Here is a 17,131-nt window from a genome sequence, read left to right on the forward strand (position 1 = left end):
GCATGGCCAAGGACAGGGATGGGATGGCCCAAGAGGACAGAGGAGCTCCTGGCAGGGCTGATGGAGCCCCCATATTTAGCAATATCATGTCTCGGCTGTGAAATGATAGAGTGATCCCCCAGGAAGGAAGGCCCTGGGGTGTCCTGCCACACTGCAATCCAGTCCTTCATCAGGGGGAGGGGGGCGTTTCCCCTCCTTTTCTTTCTTTCTTGTGAACATCAAATGATTAAAGGATACCCTGCGTAGGAAGGCTCTTGTTAAGCAGCTAACGTGCGCTTCCCCACTGGCCTAGCTCTGTGTTCTGGGGGTGCACACAGTGTCCCTCGTGGGGAGGGGACGTTGGGGACCATCGAAGGGAAGTGCAGCCGGAGGACCTGGGGCAGTGGGTGGTGAGACGCGTCTGGACTAACTCTCGTGGCCAATACATCTCAGGAGTTAGGAGGTCGGCGGGTGGGGGATGGGGGAGCCTTGGGGTTGTACATCACCCCGCCCCGAGACCCTGAGTCTCCATCCAGGCAAGGCGTAGTGAGCAGCCTGTGGGGACCCCCTGCCTGGCCCCACTTGGCTGGCTCTGACTCTCGCTTGGGCAGAGCGGGTTCCCCCCCCAAACCAGCATGTGCTCGCTCACAACCCGCCGGTGTCGCTCACCGATGTCCTTGGCCCTGACGGCCACCGGCCTGCGCAGCTCGGTGACGAACTTTTTGGCGTCCAGGCGGATCTCGATGATATTATTCAGCAGCGCGAACAGCGGGGCGAGGGGGAAGGATGCCACAAACAGGGTGACGAAGCCAAACTGGATGACTGCAGAGAGAGGGAGCCATCAGCCTCCCACCCGGGAGGGGTGCCCACCGCCCAGGAGCCCCGGGAGCTGACCACTGGGGTTCTGGCTGGTGCCCTGCCTCCAGAGGAAGAAGGTAACCCGGGAGTGTGATTATTATTATTATTTTTGGGGGGAGTGTGACTCTTGAACAATGGGCCCAGCTGGTCCATAAGTACTCATTTATCACATGTTTAATCTTAAAAAAGAATACAAAATTATCTTGACTGTAAACTGTAATAAGTAAAAAGAGAAAATCAATAATGGGAAAAAGGCCCCACGGGTATCAGGGCCCAGCCTTGGCCATCGTGCCTGGGCTAGAAGGGCCTCGCATGGGCCCTTACGCTCCCATCGGCCAGAGGTTCCTGCACTTGGGGGGCCTGCCAGGGTCTCCAAAAGCCCTTAACATCCCCTTCCATTGGGCCTCGGGGAGCCGGGCGGGGACCAGTGTGCAGGATGATGTCCCCCTGCCTCAGGCCCCTCCCTCTCCCTCCTCATCCTCATCAGGGACAGGCCGCCTCTGTGGTTTCTTCGCTGGGGACACTGCAGCCAGCACAGGGCCGGCGACCCGGAGGGGACAGGAAAAGGTTGCTGAGCGGAAGCGAGTGGGGCTGCTGGTTCGGGAATTGCACAACAGGACCCGGCCAAGGCGCTCGGTGCCAGGCGGCAAACAAGGAGCTGACAGGATGTCACGGTGTGCCTGGGCAGCTGAGTGTGGCCACTGACCGCACCGTGGGTGGGGGCTCCATGTGGCCTCTGGGCCGTACGTTGGTCCGGTCTAAAGGCTCTGGGGGTGACGGGGCCCTTGGATAAACTCAGCGTGGGGTCAGGGGCTGCTGAGGCTGAGGCTGTGGGTTCCCCCACTCGTCTTGCACTGCTGGGCCAGGAATGGGGCCAGGAGGGCAGCTGGAGCCTCGATTGGGCGGGACATTCTCGGCGGGCCTTTTCTTGCCGTGTACGGGCACCCGTGACCCGTGCTCTGGGTGCCCAGCGAGTTGGCCTCAAGGGGGAGACAGGCAGCGGGTGTGGCGGGGTGACAGCCATGGGTGCCCCCTGGATGAACGGATGAGGGAAAGGTCTGAAGACTCCTGCAGAGAGCTCCAGGGGAGGGGGTGCCTGTGGCCACCACCGACAGCTTATTTAAAAGGCGGGTTCCCTGGCCCATCCCTGGTCTGAGCCAGGCAGACCTGGGGCTGTGGATTTTAAAACAACCCCCCGGGCAAGTGGTGCGGGGCAGGGCGACCTGGGGCGGAGCTTCCTGCTTTATGGCGAGCCTGCCCTGCGCGCCTGTTGGCCCAGCTGGTCCATAAGTCAATCCCAGCGTCCCAGAGCGGCGTGGGGCACGGGGAGTGGGGCGCTCCCTGGTTGGCAGGAGGAGCCTGTCCCAGGATCTAATTTCATCAAATCCAGGGGAACGTGGGACTCGACCTCCAGCCATCATAGAAACGACCTCCTCTCTTAGCCCATCAGAGGCTGCCTCTCTCCACCCCCCTCCTGGGGCGGGGCAGGCAGGGGCGGCCTCCTCCCACACCCCGTGCTGGGTGGAACAGCCCACCTGCCTCTGGTTCAGCTTGGATTTTATTCCAGGAGGAAATAGAGAATGTCTTTCAAACACAACACTGTTGCCTTTTATTCCAAGCCTCCAGATTCTTCTCCTTCTGAGTCAACGGCGCGGTGCTCTTTGCACCACTGGGAAGCGGGCGGGACTTACACGGACCAGCTGGGCCAACAGGCGCGCAGGGCAGGCTCGCCATAAAGCAGGAAGCTCCGCCCCAGGTCGCCCTGCCCCGCACCGCCTTGGCAGTTTGCCCAGGGGTTTGTTTTAAAATGCACAGCCCCGGGTCTCAGCCCGCACAGACCAGGGATGGGCCGGGGAACCCACATCTTAAACAACCTGTCCGTGGTGGCCAGGGGGCACTCCCCTCTGAGGCATCCTTCGCTCATCCGTTCATTCAGCGAACACGCACTGAGCGCCCACTGTCCGCCTGGGCCTGTTCTAGGTGCAGGGGGCCTGCTAGGAAAGCTGACCATGTCAGAGGGTGATGGGAGCCGTGTGCAGGGAGCGTGGAGGGGAGCCGCTGGGCAGGGAGGGGCCGCCCCCTTTCAACACTGTGGTCAGGGAGACCCTCTGGGGTGGACACTCGGTGCTGAGCCCCGGGGAAGGGAGAGGGGGAGTGGTGCCAGTATTAGGGGGAGAGCATTCCTGGCCCTGCTAGTGCAAGGGAGGTGGCCACTTGTGTCTGGGTGACAGTGGGGAGGCCTGTGTGGCCAGAGCCAGGGGAGGCGGGTGGGGTCAGGGAGGCTCCGGGTGGTTGCCATGTGGCCACACCTGGCCTCCTCCCTCTGTCCCTAGCTCCGCCTGTGAGTTACATGCCACCCTTGGGCACCCTCCCGAGTGCAGGTGGCCAGGCCTCCCTGGTGAGCAAGGGCCCGCCCCCCTCGAGCCCGCCGTGCTCACTCATCTCCATGTACTCGGGGGTGAGGCCCCCGAACGGCTCCAGCGTGAAGTCCGCCTCGTATCGCTGCTTCCTCTTCATGTGCTCGTCGTGGTCGGCGGGGCTCTGGCGCTTCAGCCGCAGGTAGCGGATGAACTTCTTCATCTTCCTGAAAGCAAGGCCAGGACTCGGTCAGGCTGCCAGGCGGGCGGGCTTTGGGGGCTGAGTCTGCACCGCCAGCCGTGCTCCGAATTCCCTGAGCCGTCATGCCACACCCTGAGCTGTCGCGCTGGCCAGGACTGCTCTGTCCATGGGCCTCTTTGCCCGTTCCCCCCCCCCCCCCCGAGGCCGGGGTCCTAAGGAAGCAGAGGCGCAGGGAGGGCAATGGCCACCTAAAGCCATGGGGAGGTGCCGGGGGTCTGGCTGTGCCTACGCGGACCCTGGGAGGGCGGAAAGAGAAGGCAGATCATGGCGCCTTGAAGAGGGACCAGGCCATGGTTCCTGAAGGATGCTGGGTAAGCAGGCACAGCCTCCACAGGAGCTGTCGGTACTCTGCATCCTCGGCCAGTCGGGGAGCAGAGTCCCCGGCCTCCTCCTCGTTCCCTGTGGGGTGGCTTCCGTCCGGTCCTCCCCTTCTGTGCTCACCACCTCCCTGTCTGGCATCCCCACGCCCCCCACCCCGTCCTGGCCCAGGCCCCCCGGCCCGCGGTACTCACGGGATGCCGATCTCGAACAGGTTGTTCTGGATGAGCTGCTTGCCCAGCATGATGATGCTGAGCTGGATGCACAGCTCCATCAGGCAGCCGCCCGGGGCGCACTGCAGGTAGAGGGGGGTGCGTGAGATCCCACCCCACCCCGAGGGCACGGGAGAGAGGACCGGCCCCAGGGAGGGGAGCTCGGCCCTCCTGGGGTGGGCTGAACTGTGTCCTCCACAAAGCTAGGTCCACGTCCTAATCCCAGAACCTCAGAAGGGGACCTTATTTAGAAATAGGGTCTTTGCGGACGGGACCAAGTTAGAATGAGGTCACTCGGGAGCACAGAGGGCTCCTGTCCAATGACTGGTGTCCTTACAAGAAGAGAACACAGACCCGCAGAGAAGGCGAGTGAAGCCGGAGGGAGGCAGAGGTCGGAGTGCTGCGTTTATATGCAAGGGAGCGCCACGGACTGCCCGGGGCCATGGAAGCCGGGAGAGGCCAGGCAGAGCCCCCTCCAGCCTTTGGAAGGAGCGCAGCCCTGCTGACACCCTGGTTTTGGACATCTGGCCTCCAGAACTGCGAGGGGATCCATTTCTGTTTGTTTTTCTTTTAAATATTTTAAATGATTTCAGAGAGGAAAGGAGAGGGAGATAAACATCAATGATGAGAGAGAATCATTGATCGGCTGCCTCCTGCACACCCCCTACTGGGGATCCAGCCCACGTCTGGGGCATGTGCCCTGACAGGGAATCAAACTGTGACCTCCTGGTTCATAGGTCGATGTTCAACCCCTGAGCCACACCAGCCGGGCAATTTCTGTTGTTTTGAGTCTCCCGTCTGTGGTATTCTGTTTGGCCCCCCAGAAGCTAGTGCGCCCGGCCTGCAGGCCGTTGGGGCTGGGACCAGGCTCAGGGAGGGAATGCACGGCCAGGCTGGGCAGCGCTGGGGCTGATCTCGGCTTCCCCTTCTCCCCCAAGGCCAGTGCTCTGTCCCTTACACTGGCTGCCTGTCCACAGACCCTGCGTGGCCACGGGCATGGCCACGGCACGGGCACGGCAGCCTGGGGTCCCTGCAGTTGGGAAGCCACACGGTGAGACAGCCAGCCACCTACAGCCCCTGTCCTTATGGGGTTTGTGTGGCCTTAGGCTGGGGGCTGGTATGATGGGTGAGAACTTAACTCATCTGAACAAAGAGAACTCAGGACACACTAGAGACCCCTGAGTACAGATGACTCCTCTTTGAGTCCCTAGCAAATCTCTTTATATTGTTACCCAAAAGTTTTTCTTGCAGAGCTGTTATTTCATTAAAAAAAAAAAAATGATGATGGCTGTAGCTGGTTTGCCTCAGTGGATGGAGCATTAGCTCATGGACTGAAGCGTCCGGGTTTGAGTCTGGTCGAGGGCATGCACCTCAGTTGCTGGCTTGGTCCCTGGCCCTGGTCGGGGCACATGTGGGAGGCAACCAATGAATGTCTCTCTCTCATATTGATGTTTTTCTTTCTCCGACTCTCCCCCTCCTATCCACTCTCTAAAAAAAAAAAAAAAAAGATGATGTCTTTGCTGTATTCTATTCTACGAAGGCATGTCACCATGTCAACTTCCCCAGACACTGCAGAGTTTGACAGGGCGCCGTCCATGTGAAGGGCACGTCCAGGAAAGCCCTGGCTGGGCTTTTGGCAACCATCTCTTCCCGTGGGTGAGGCCTGTGCCGGGATGTTCAGAGGCTGGCACTCAAGGGGCTGAACCTCTAGGCTGTGCCCTGGGCAGCCAGATTGCCCTGTGCCTGATGCCCACCCCAACCTTCCCCTCCACAGGCTCTTGATCAGGAAGATACTCCCCCTCATTTTCCGTCAAGTGGAATTATTCTGGGGGTTGGAAATGCTGACCTGGTCCCCCGAGACCTGAACAACCCACCGGCTCAGAAGCCCAGCTTGGTCTGGGCTGGGACTCGGCGGCAGAGGACAGCGGGCGCCCTGACCAGACCCGCGGTGGCCCAGGGTCACCAGCATCGTGTTTGGGGGGAAGAGAAGTGGGCATTCCGATGTTAAAGTAAAATGAAAGGTAGCCGAGTTTCGTTTTCCCCTCATCTTAACCAAAGAGGAGAAGATCCTCGGTCTCATAGAAAAAGGGAAAAAATCGGTGTCCTTGTTGGGTTTCCCCGGCTACGAAGAGACGCTCCTTTCGGGGTGATCCTGTACGGACACACCTCAGACTACCAGAGCCCGGCCGCCACCCGGGGGAGAGGGGCTCCCACGGGAAGGAAGGAGACTGCCCCCCAATAAGGAATCGGCCGGGTGCTGAGTGGACATGTGATGGGGGCCCGGGAGGCTTGCGAGCTCATTACCTCTTCCATGCGGAAGGACCGGAAGATGTACACGTAGTCGCCGGGGCGCCCCACGAACCTGTAACGGTTGGAAGGCAGTTAGAGGGCAGAGTCCCAGCTTGGGGGACCCGTCGGGGAGGGGCGAGCTGAGACCCCCGAAGGCACAGCCCGGAGTGTGTTATAGAGGCCTCTCTCTGCCTGTTCCACTGGCTAAGAAATGACCGGGGGCTTTTCTGTTGGTCCAGTGTTCCTGTGACTGCCAAACCCACGTGGGGCAAGAAACGTAACAGGAAACAAGTGGCTGAGGGGGGATGGAAGCGGGGAGCCCAGGAGGGGACGAAGGCCAAGCTGTCACCCACCATGGCAGGGCCCCGGGACCCCAGGGGCCTTGGAGGCTGGGGTGTGGTGGTCCCTGAGGCCGCCTCTCAGCTTCCTGTGGGATGTGAGGCTGGGGGCCTGCTCCATTGTCATGTATGCTCTCGGAGGGCCTGGACCCCTTGGCTGGGCTCTGGGACCCCAGGGTGGGAGGACCCCGAGGATCTTGTAAATGATAGGGTGCTGAGGAGGAGCCTTTGGGAGCGGTCTTGGGATCACACCTGCCAGCCCCAGCAGGAGGGGTGGTAGGGAGTCTGGCGGAGGGGGTCACGGGCCAGGATGGCTCCAGAGGGTCCAGACACGGGCTCACCCTGCCACCAGCCTGGCACATGGAGCTGGTCAGTAGCGGCACTTCTTACACCGTCTCCCAGGGCCCTCGCCCTCGAGTCATCTTGACCCACTGTGGAGGCAACTGGTGCTTGCTGCCTGGGGTCCTTAGTATCTGGGGTCTCCATGGTCCAAGGTTCCTGCAGCCTGGAGTCCCTAATGTTCAGGGCCCCTGCTGCCTGGCACCCCCACAGGCACTAGAACTGGGCGGCCGTGAGAACCATCCTGACTGCTCTGTCCTGGGCCATGGTGCCCCCCGCCTGCAGACACAGGAAGGGGAGCCTCCCACGGGCCTGGCAGCAGCGAGTGGGGGAAAGGCAGTGAGTTTCAGTGGCTGAGGAGGTCCCTACCGGCCTTTGAAGAAAGCCACGTAAAAGATGGGGGTGTAGGAGTTGACGAACTTCAGCAGGAAAGCCTTGAAGATCAGCCTCTCCTCGAAGCTCTTCTCAGTCTTGGGGACCTCTGGAGGGAGCGAGACGCAGGCTGCTGAGTGGCCGGCTGACCGCTCCACGCGGCTCTCAGGGGACGGGGCCCAGAGGAGGGAAGTGACCCGCCCGAGGCCCCAGGGCAGGAGGGGCCGCGGTCCCGGACACGGGCGCTCACCGATCTTGGTGAGCCACCGGGCTACGCAGCCGTAGACCTCGTCCAGCAGGATGATGACCACCAGGTTGATGATGACTGCAGTGGCCGTGACTGTGACCCGGATGTTGGACCGCACGGAGGGGGAGGAGTTCATGGCTAAGGCGGCGGCTGTGGAGATTCTGTAGATGATGACTCCAAGGACGATGGCGAAGGTGACCGCGATCTGCAGAGGAGGAGGGACACCTTGGCTGGGCCACCTGGGTCTCCCGGACCTCCCCCTGCGCTCCCCAGCCAGCCCTCCCTCCACCCCGTCACCCACACATGCCAGGGGCTCTACGGCGTTAAGTCCACAGACACGAACAAAGGACTGGTTTCTGTTGTCCAGAAGAGACTGAGCGGTCTGGCCACCAGGCCAGGTCCCCCAGCACACAAGTGGGGGTTCACCAGGCTGACCACCGGGTGGGGGCTCCTCCCCTCAACCTGGTGATGAGCAGAAGCAGAGACACTCGGGTGGAGCGATGTTTAAAGGAGGCGGGTGGCGTGGGGGCGGCCCGATCTGGGGTGGGCGCTGCTGCAGGCCTGGCTGGACAGTCAGATGGGTCCCTCTCTCAACCTCCTTGGTTCACCAACACCCTCGGGCTTGTCCCCAAGAGCGAGCCCCTCTTCTTGCCACACCCCACTGTTGGACTGGAACGTCCCACACAACTCGGGCTGGAGGTTGCCTGGGAGATGGGGGGGGTGGGGGCGGGGCGGCTGGGTGGGATGACAAGGCTGTTCCGTGTGGAGCTGTCTGTCTCTCTGTCTGGGTTCCATTTCCTTTTCCTCAAAGACCCTAACTCAGCCGGGGAGACCCTGTCCTGCCCCAGGGGTGAGGCCACCTGCGAATCCCAGCCCCGAAGACACACTGCGTGCGCAGGCTCCACGCTCTTCCCACTCCCTCCTGGGTGTTCGCATCCTCACACATTTACCCCCATTAGGGTGCGGAGGGCGGGCCCCAGCTCTGCTAGGAGGGTGCCGAGAGGCCCCGGGACAGTCCTGAGGCCAGGGGGTGCGCCGTGCGCCTGCAGCTTGGTTCACCCCTCGGGGGCACCGCAGCCATCAGAAGTCTCCTAGCAAAGCTCTTATTTTGAACTTTGGGCCAGTGACTTTGCTTCTGCTGCTGACTAAAGGGTGACCACACCCTGCCCAAGAAATGTCCACGGCCACACCACGCCCTGATGAAGGGGTGGCCCCATTTTGAGGTGTGGGTACCGCTCCCTGCCGGCTCTGGGAACAAGGGCTTTCCTCGGAAAATCCCTGGCTCCTGCCAAGGGGCCCCTCCCAGGGGAAGGCACCGCCCTGGCCCTGGAGTTGGCCCTCGTGCCCGCGTGTGGGGGGGCAGGCAGGCGGCCGGGCCTGCAGGGTGACTCAGCAAGGCCCCCCCTTTCCCAGCCAGAGGGCTGGCACGTCCCCATGACAGGCAAGCCCCGTGCAGCCTCCTTCCTGGGTACAGTTCCCCCTGGAAGGACAGGGCGCCGGGGCGTGGGGCTGGCTGGTGCGGCCACTCCAGTGTCTCTACACCAGGAACACGGGCACATCGTAGGTGCTCAGCCAACATTTGTTCAGTGAATGGAGCTCCTGTGGGCGGGACAAAACTTGCTGATTCATTTGAGGGGGTCGCCAGTACCTCAAGGGCCAGCTCCTTTCCACCAGCCTGCCTTTGCTGGGAGTGACAGTGCGCCCATGTCCCCATTTCCCTGCAGATAGGGGGCCCGCGTGAAGTGGTCTGACCAGTGAGATGCAAGCAGAGGTTGTGGGCAGGTCTCTGGAAAGCACCTTCAAAGAGGGCTGCCTCCACCGGCATGGTCTCCTTCCCCTTGGCCCCACCCCGTCCTCCCGCCTGGAGAGTGGAGGTGATGCCGGGGCTGGAGCAGCCTCGTTGTGACTAAGAGGAGGCACAGGCTGGGTGAGAAGGAGGTCAGAGAGGTCAGTGTCTGGCAGCATTGTGGAGCTGCCAGACGAGCCCTGCACAGCCACCTCCTCACTTTTGGTTAGGAGGAGCTTAGACGCCCTGAAAGACCATCCAGGAAGTGACATGTAGCCAACGCCTCCTTGCTGCGGTGCAGAGGGCCCAGCCAGCCCCCCCGCCCCCACCACCCCGCTCTCACTGGTCCTTCTGCAAGGACACTGCCGCTTCTCCGCCAGGTGCCTCCGTCTCCTGCTTCTGCATCCGGACCCCTGTGCTGTGAGCCCCAGGGAGGCTCAGGGTAGGGACCCCATCATCCTTAGGTGACCCCCAGCACTAAGCCCAATGTTTGCCCAGAGGGGACACTCACATGCCTTTGGGGCACGTGCTCCAGGGCCCTCAAGACCAGACTGGCCCGCTCGAGTTGGCTCTGGGGATTTCCTTCCATTAGCCGAGAGCCCGCTCTAGCGTGTGTAAGAGCAGGAGGGGAAACTGAGTCCTCACTCTGCCCTGCCCTTACCCCAACCTGGAAAACCAAGACAAGCCTCTGGCCCCAAGTTCATATGGAACAGCGGGCTCCTGGGGCAGATGGGCCTAGTGGCGTGTGGCCCTGTCACCTGCTGGCTGGCGGCCTGGGGAGAGGGACTGGCCCTCCAGGCCTCAGTTTCCTCACCAGCTGCAGGGGTGGCCTCAGGACAGGCAGGTGGTGAGGCCTGAAGGAGATGCTCCCTGTTAGGCGCTCCGGCCAGCTGGGCTCAGGCTCAGCCCTCGAACCCGAGGCCCCTGGGAGCCAGGTCACGGGGTGGGGGCTGGACAAGGGGACAGCCGTTCCTTCAGTGACCACAAGTGGCCCTGACCTCTTGGGGAAGGATGAAAGCACGGCCGGCCGGGGAGCCCCATCCGTGTGGGGGGAAAACCCCCTCAGAGAGCTCAGGTGTGGCCGAGTCATTCGGGCCCACCAGCGCGTCACAGCCCCCCAGTCACCCTGAGTTGTATCACCCTGACTTCTGTCCTGTCTGTGCTTATTTAATCTCTTTCTTTAAAAACCTTCCAATTAAAAGGACAATGAGGTACCACCTCCCACCTGCCAGAATGGCTACCATCATTAGCTCAACAAGCAACAAGTGCTGGCGAGGATGTGGACAAAAGGGAACCCCAGTGCACTGCTGGTGGGGATGCAGACTGGCGCTGCCACTGTGGAAGACAGTGTGGAGTTTCCTCAAAAAATTAAAAATTGGAACTGCCTTTTGACCCAGCAACCCGTTTCTAACACGATGTCCTAAGAACCCCGAAACACCAATCAGAAAGAAGGCATGCACCCCTATGTTCATAGCAGCACAATATACAATAGCTAAGATCTGAAAACAGCCCGAGTGCTCATCAGTAGACGAGTGGATAAAAAAGCTGTGGTACATTTACTCCATGGAAGACTGTGCAGCAGTAAAGGAGAGGGACCTCTTACCCTTTGAGACAGCACGGAGGGACCTGGAGAGAATCACGCTAAGTGAAATAAGCCAGTCAGAGAAAGACAAGCATCACATGATCTCACTCACATGTGGAATCTAATGAACCAAACAAACTGACGAACAAAATAGACCCAGAGACATAGAAGCATGGGAGAGACTGATGAATCTCAGAGGAAAGGGGGCGGGGGAAGGCAAGAAAAGATTAACCAAAGAACTTATATACACATATGCATAACCATGGACACAGACAACAGTGGGGTGAAGGCCTGGGGAGGGGTGGGGGGAAGGAGGGGACCTCTGTAATACTTTCAACAATAAAGATAAATTTTAAAAAAATAAAAACCTCAGTTTTGTCTTAAATAATATCTGTGAGATCTGGGTCTGGCTGTCACAATGAGAGATGTGCATCGGGGACTCTGGGAAATTCTCTCACCGACCCCAGGGCCCGCAGAGCGCCCCTGGGGACCACGGGGAACCTCGCTCCTTCCCATTCCAGGGGCACCATCCCAGGAGCATACACCTGCCACAGTGACGGCTGACCCCGGCCCGGGTGTGGGCTCCCCGGCGTCCTCCCGCCTCGGCCTTCCAGAACTTACCATGAAGACGATGGACATCAAGTTGGTGAAGTAGGCGGGGAACCGGTCTCTCCAGGTCAGCTTCACCTTGTCAGTCTGCAACATGGAACACCGCGGGTCACCCGTGGGAACCACCCGGGCGGGGAGGCGTGCGTTGTGTATGTGTGCATGTGTGCACATATGTGCGTGTGTGTGCACGTGTGTGTGTGTGAACTCGGACGACAGAAACACTTAGAAACACCTTAAAAAAAACATTTACAGTTCGAGTGGATGCAAATGTCTAGTGTTCACAGAAACAGCTGGGGTCCCGTGACCTAGGAAATGATGTCAGGTCATGACAGAGGGAACTCGTTTAACATGGGCTTACAACAGCAGTAACGACAAGAGTGTCAGGCTCTTTTCTAAATCAGACCGTCAGACCCTCGTCGGGAGAAGCGTGTCTGGACCCCACTTCTTCGGCGGAAGGTCTCACGTCTGGGGCAAGAAGATCTAAGGTGCTCTGCCCTCCGCCGCCCAGACCATAATAGTTATTTTCCTTTGCAGAGCAAGTCGAAACAGGCAGCCCGCACGACACGTTCCAATGCTGCTTGCCGCGTAGCCGCAGCGGACAGTGGCGACACTTGGCGACAGGCGCCTGGAGGCTCTCTGGGTGGGGAGGAGCCCTAGGTGGAAGCCTGTCACCAACCCGGGATGTTTCAAGAACCGGGGTGGGCTTTTAAACGGGAAGCACAAGTGTTCGGACAAGGAATGCTGCCGCGGACAGGACCCGGGAGGCCCTCGCTCCGGGGCGGGTGGCATGCATGTTAACGAGAAGACGAGACCGCGGGCAGGCAGTGGTGACAAGCACAGATCACAGGCCCCCCCGCACCCCCCAGCCCTCCGTAGCCATGCAGTGACACCTCCGCACACGTCACAGCTCGCTGGGGGTGGCAGGAGGCGAGGAAGCACGCATGTGAATGTTAAGAAAAAGACAAAACCAACACAAAAGTCAGAGTTGGTTGAGGAGGACGCAATGGACTTTGGTCGTCGCAAACAGTCACGACTCGCATCGCCCCGACACAGAAAAGTACCAATTTCACCCCCGCCATGGCTGTCTTAACCCTCTGCTTCCATTTGTTTGTTGACTCTTCTGGAATATTCCGGTGCTTCTAAGGGGAGGGGGGAGGGAACAAGAGAGCACCACGGGGTGAGGTGTGACCTTGGCCCAGGCCCCCGTCACCCCCGTGGCGTGCTTGCCGCCGAGGCTGGTCCAGGTTCTGGGCGTTGCAGACCACAGGAGCCGGCAGGGACCCCGTCCTAACAGCAAAGGCTGAGACCAGGGGGGAGGGGAGCGCAGGCCAGGCTTCAGACCGAGACCCCAGCACGGAAGTCCGCGGGGCTCGGAATGCCCGACTCGCCAACCGGCTGCTGTGATCTACAGGGTTCGCTTATGCAGACGCCGCGCGTGCTGAGCGTCCGATGCCAACACAAAGGAGGCCACGCCCAGAGCTGTAAGTTAATACACCCATTAAGGGGTGGATTGTGTTTTCCTAAGTGAATCTGGAGCCTCGGGGGGGGGGGGGGGGGACGAAAACCATCAAGGAGCCGCTGGGAGCCAATGAAATGGAGGAGAAAATAAGGGTGTGGCCCCCCAGGGGCAAACAGGGCTTGGGGTCCCCCAACAGCCTGCAGAAATCACCCCATACCTTGTTCTCATGTGATCTGAGATCTCTGGTCAAAGCCCAGAGCGGGAGTGAGCGGGGGTCTGAGGGGCACTCCTGACACCACCACCCCCAGACCCACTGTTGGGGTTGGTTAAGTCCCTCGACTTACGCAGACACGACATGTGCCACAAAGCCCTTTTCCCCCTTAGGAGGGAATGCAACACCCACCCCTGCTGACGCTCAGAGGTGCCACTGTGAAGCCATGGGATGGACTGTCCTGGGCCACCGCGGCCGAGATGCCGCACTGAGCGCATTGGCATCACGGCTCTCCCTTCAGGAGGGGAAACCGAGGCCCAGGAGGGGAAAAGGAGCCGCTCAAGGCCACAGGTCGCTGCTCAGATGGCACCGTGCACGGGGGTGTCACACCTTCTGATCGGTCCAACTGAAGACAATATCCCGATCTGGGGTGATGGCTCATGCTTTTGTGGTTATATTTTTGCACCCCGAGTCCCGCTCAGACTGTAAGAGTGTGTTCGAAGAGTGCACCCTCTTTGTGACTACAAGAGGACTAAGCTGGACTCTGCTGTCATGGAAACGGGCCCGAGAGGGGGCTTTGGTGCACCCACTTTACCCCCTAGATGGGATGCTGGCGATTGCGACCCCCAGCCTCTCGGAACCAGAAAACTCTGCCCATGTGACACAGCGACCAGGAAAGACTGGGGGACTGCCCTGATCAGCTCCAGAGGCTGAGTGTGCAAAGGGGACAGCAGACACTGGAGCTGGGACGAGCATCTGTCAACTGTCCCCGTCCCACAGGCATGATGCGAAGGTCCCCAGCCGCGGTCAGAGGCTGACAAGGGCCCAGGGCTCTGTGCGGCCCCGGCCATGTACAAACACCTCCCCCGCAAAAACCCAACACTCTAGAGCTTGCGAGCCTTCAGGCTGCACACGTAAGACTACCAACTCGAATGACAGGTTTGGGGAGAAAGAAAGGCATGTATTATGAGAAGATGATGGCCTCCAGGACATCACCAAAACCCACCTCTCTCTCTCTCATCCTCCTTGTCTGTGAGTGGAACAAGGAACTGGCCATTTGTTCAGGGATGGCTGGTTGAGCAATCCCTTCCATTTCATCCTTCAACCCAGAACAGAGTGAGGTGGACACAATGAATGTCAAGTGTACTGCGAAAAAGCTGCAAAGCTACCTGGTCCTTGATGTTAAAATGCTGGCTGAAGTTTGAGGTCACGCTCAGGATAGATCAAGACGGTAGGGCTATAGCAGGTTTGACAAACTACAGCCTGCAGCCAAATCTGGCCCTCCCCCCCACTTGTTTTTATAAATAAAGTTTTATTGGAACAAATGGGCCAGGCCCATTTGTTTACCTGCTGTCTATGGCTGCTTTCAAGCCATAATGGCAGAATTGAGCAGTTGTGACAGAGGCTTGCAGAGTCTAAATATTTCTCTGTCTCGCGGGCCAGCTTCTGATTTACACTGTGAACAGGCAGAGTTTTCTGAGCCCCAGTCTACACTGTTGATGAACACACAATGTTGGATTGCTGGGAAAGCCAGAAGAGGTGGCCAACGTACCTCTTTGTTCTTGGATTCTTTCCTGAGTGACTTCTCCAAAACTCTAGCTTCATACTCAGCTCTGGGATGGTCCTGTGGAAGAAACCAAGTTGGCCGGTGAACTGTGAGTTTGAGATCCTCACCTTGAACACGCATGCCAAATCCAGTCCACCCAATCGCGCTGGGCACCCTTTGGGCCCAATTCACAGCTGGCTGCTTTGTACCGTTTCCAATTCAGAACGCACCATACGCAGTCCGTCCGGGATCTACCCCTTGTTGGGAACGCAGCCCGTGGGGAAGGCCAGAGAACCTGGCAGCGAATCAGTGCCCAGTGGCCCCCTTTTGAACACCCAGCTGTGAACTGGCCCCGAGAACGCCTACTGGGGTCAGGAGAGACGCAGTGAGTGTCAGCAAGCGCGGGCAGACCGGAGGCGCCAGGCCTCGGGGGAGCCCGGAGCAGGCCAGCAGCGGGCACTGGAACGGAAGAACGGGGTTAAGAGAGGCCCGAAGGTGGGGAGAAGCGGAGACCCCGCCCGCGGTGGAGGAGCTGCGGAAGCCTGATGGTAGAAAGAGGCAGATGAGGCGTGAGAAGATCCCTCTTCCCGGGAGACAGGCTATGGGGAGACAGAGGAGTGACAAAAAGTTCCAAACCTTGACGGCCTCCTTCAGGGAACCAGAAACATAAACATGAAAACAAACAGAAAAGACTCCATTACTTGTGCTGTTTTTAAAGAAATAGGCCACGTCCTCTAAACTAATGACAATTTTCTTAAGGGCTGGAATGAGGGTGAAGGACATGGGTGGACAAGGAGCACCTAGGGTCCGAGACCCGCTAGCGGTCGTCGTTGCTTTAGGGTGACCGTGCGTGCTGTTGCTTTTGCAGCTTGAGCGATTTTGGGAATTCCCAGGCGGGTGCTGGACTGTGTCGGTCTCAGCTAAGGGGCACACGGGCTCCTTCTGCTCCCAGGGCCAACGCCGGGGCTCAGACTGCACGGAGAGGCTGCCTTTACCCCTCAGATTCACTCCCAAAGGGTCCCTGGTCAGCTATGGGGGGGAGGGAGGTGATGGGGAGATTCACCTTGGGGACCTCATTCAGTCCCCTGGGGCCTCATGCCCAAGGGCTCCGACTGCCACCCCCAAGTCAAGTGCCGGGGATGGGGGGCAGGTGAAGAGATCATGAGATGGATCCCCGAGGGGCTGAACACACAGGACTGGCCCCCTCCCCAACTTTCCCCAACCAGAGGGACATCATGAAAAGGACATTCTCAATCTTCTCCTAAAATAAGACGGCGATTGCTTTGTGTTGTGCTTGCATCTTCCTAATTGAAAGAGTAACAAGGAAAGAACCTACCCAGGGGGAGGTTCCGTGCCTGGCTCACCCCTGAAGGGCTGCCTGTCAGTGAACAGGCTGCACCTGTTTCGGCGTCGCCATGTGTGAGACGGGATAACGGGGCCCCCTGGGTTAAGAGGGTTGAGCTCAGAGGTGGCTAGCGGGTGACTGGTCCTGGGGCACTTAGTGGTCCGGGGCCCTCCCTGCCCTAAGTGCTTCTTATCCACTGAGACCCCCTCAAACCCTCTAGAGTGAGAACTAGTTCACAATCCGTATTTAAGAAGGGAGGACACTGAGGCACAGAGAGGTTAGGCAACCTGGCCTCGGGCACACAGCAAGGGCAGTGCCAAACCAGGATGGAAGCCCTGCGGTGCCTCTCCCCGCAGACCCCAGTCCCCTCGGCCACCAGCAGCACTGGGAGCACGGAGCCCGCCCACCAGCTTCCCTGACTGCAGTAGGTTCGGCTGAAGACTGGCGGGCAGACTCAGCGTCAGGAGGGAGCATGTGTGGGGAGAACGATGGAATGCTAAAAAACGACGGAGGAGATTTCACATCCAGTGAACATGCATGAGAGCTCGCTTTTAAAAGACAAGCTCGGCGTCTTATAAAATTAAGTGGCTGCCGTGACCGGTTTGGCTCAGGGGATAGAGCGTCGGCCTGCGGACAGAGGGGTCCCGGGTTCGATTCCGGTCAAGGGCATGCACTCTCTATCTCCCTCCCTTCCTCTCTGTGAAAAATAAAAAATATATATATTTTAAAAAAAATTAAGTGGCGACCAGTGTGGCCACACCTTACAGCTCTGCTCTGCGGGCGGCAGGCTGTGGGGACTGCTTTTCCTTGTCTTCCCTGCTCTCCCTGTGGGGAACTCGGGCGGGAGCTGCCCATTCGGAGGGCAGCGGCCAGGCTTCTCCGAGGAACCTCTGGGGAGTGTTCTCCGCCGTCCCAGTGGCCCCTGGGCCGTCTCGGGAAAGCGGGGATGCGGGCGTCTGGTTTTCCCTCTATTGGGAAAGGCTCGGCTCCCACCTCTCAGTCACGCCCAACGACTGGCACTG

General features: G+C 59.5%; 1 protein-coding gene across 14 annotated transcripts in view; it reads right to left on the reverse strand.

The window, feature by feature from the left end:
* Positions 1-17,131, reverse strand: part of ANO1 (anoctamin 1) — a 146,577-nt gene that overhangs the window by 11,568 nt on the left and 117,878 nt on the right. For 3 of the 14 annotated variants that reach the window (XM_059709794.1, XM_059709800.1, XM_059709795.1), the window contains 11 exons: positions 15,401-15,412; positions 14,771-14,842; positions 14,225-14,317; positions 12,610-12,687; positions 11,561-11,635; positions 7,575-7,776; positions 7,322-7,433; positions 6,291-6,348; positions 3,969-4,069; positions 3,276-3,421; positions 649-801 (listed from right to left, as the gene is read on the reverse strand). In XM_059709794.1, coding sequence (XP_059565777.1) covers positions 649-801; positions 3,276-3,421; positions 3,969-4,069; positions 6,291-6,348; positions 7,322-7,433; positions 7,575-7,776; positions 11,561-11,635; positions 12,610-12,687; positions 14,225-14,317; positions 14,771-14,842; positions 15,401-15,412 — 1,102 coding nt within the window. The remainder of the gene's footprint in view (positions 1-648; positions 802-3,275; positions 3,422-3,968; positions 4,070-6,290; positions 6,349-7,321; positions 7,434-7,574; positions 7,777-11,560; positions 11,636-12,609; positions 12,688-14,224; positions 14,318-14,770; positions 14,843-15,400; positions 15,413-17,131) is intronic. The other 11 variants (XM_059709796.1, XM_059709793.1, XM_059709802.1 and 8 more) reach the window with 6 other exon arrangements.

The sequence above is a fragment of the Myotis daubentonii genome, chromosome 9 (assembly GCF_963259705.1).
Source record: "Myotis daubentonii chromosome 9, mMyoDau2.1, whole genome shotgun sequence".
NCBI lineage: Eukaryota > Metazoa > Chordata > Mammalia > Chiroptera > Vespertilionidae > Myotis > Myotis daubentonii.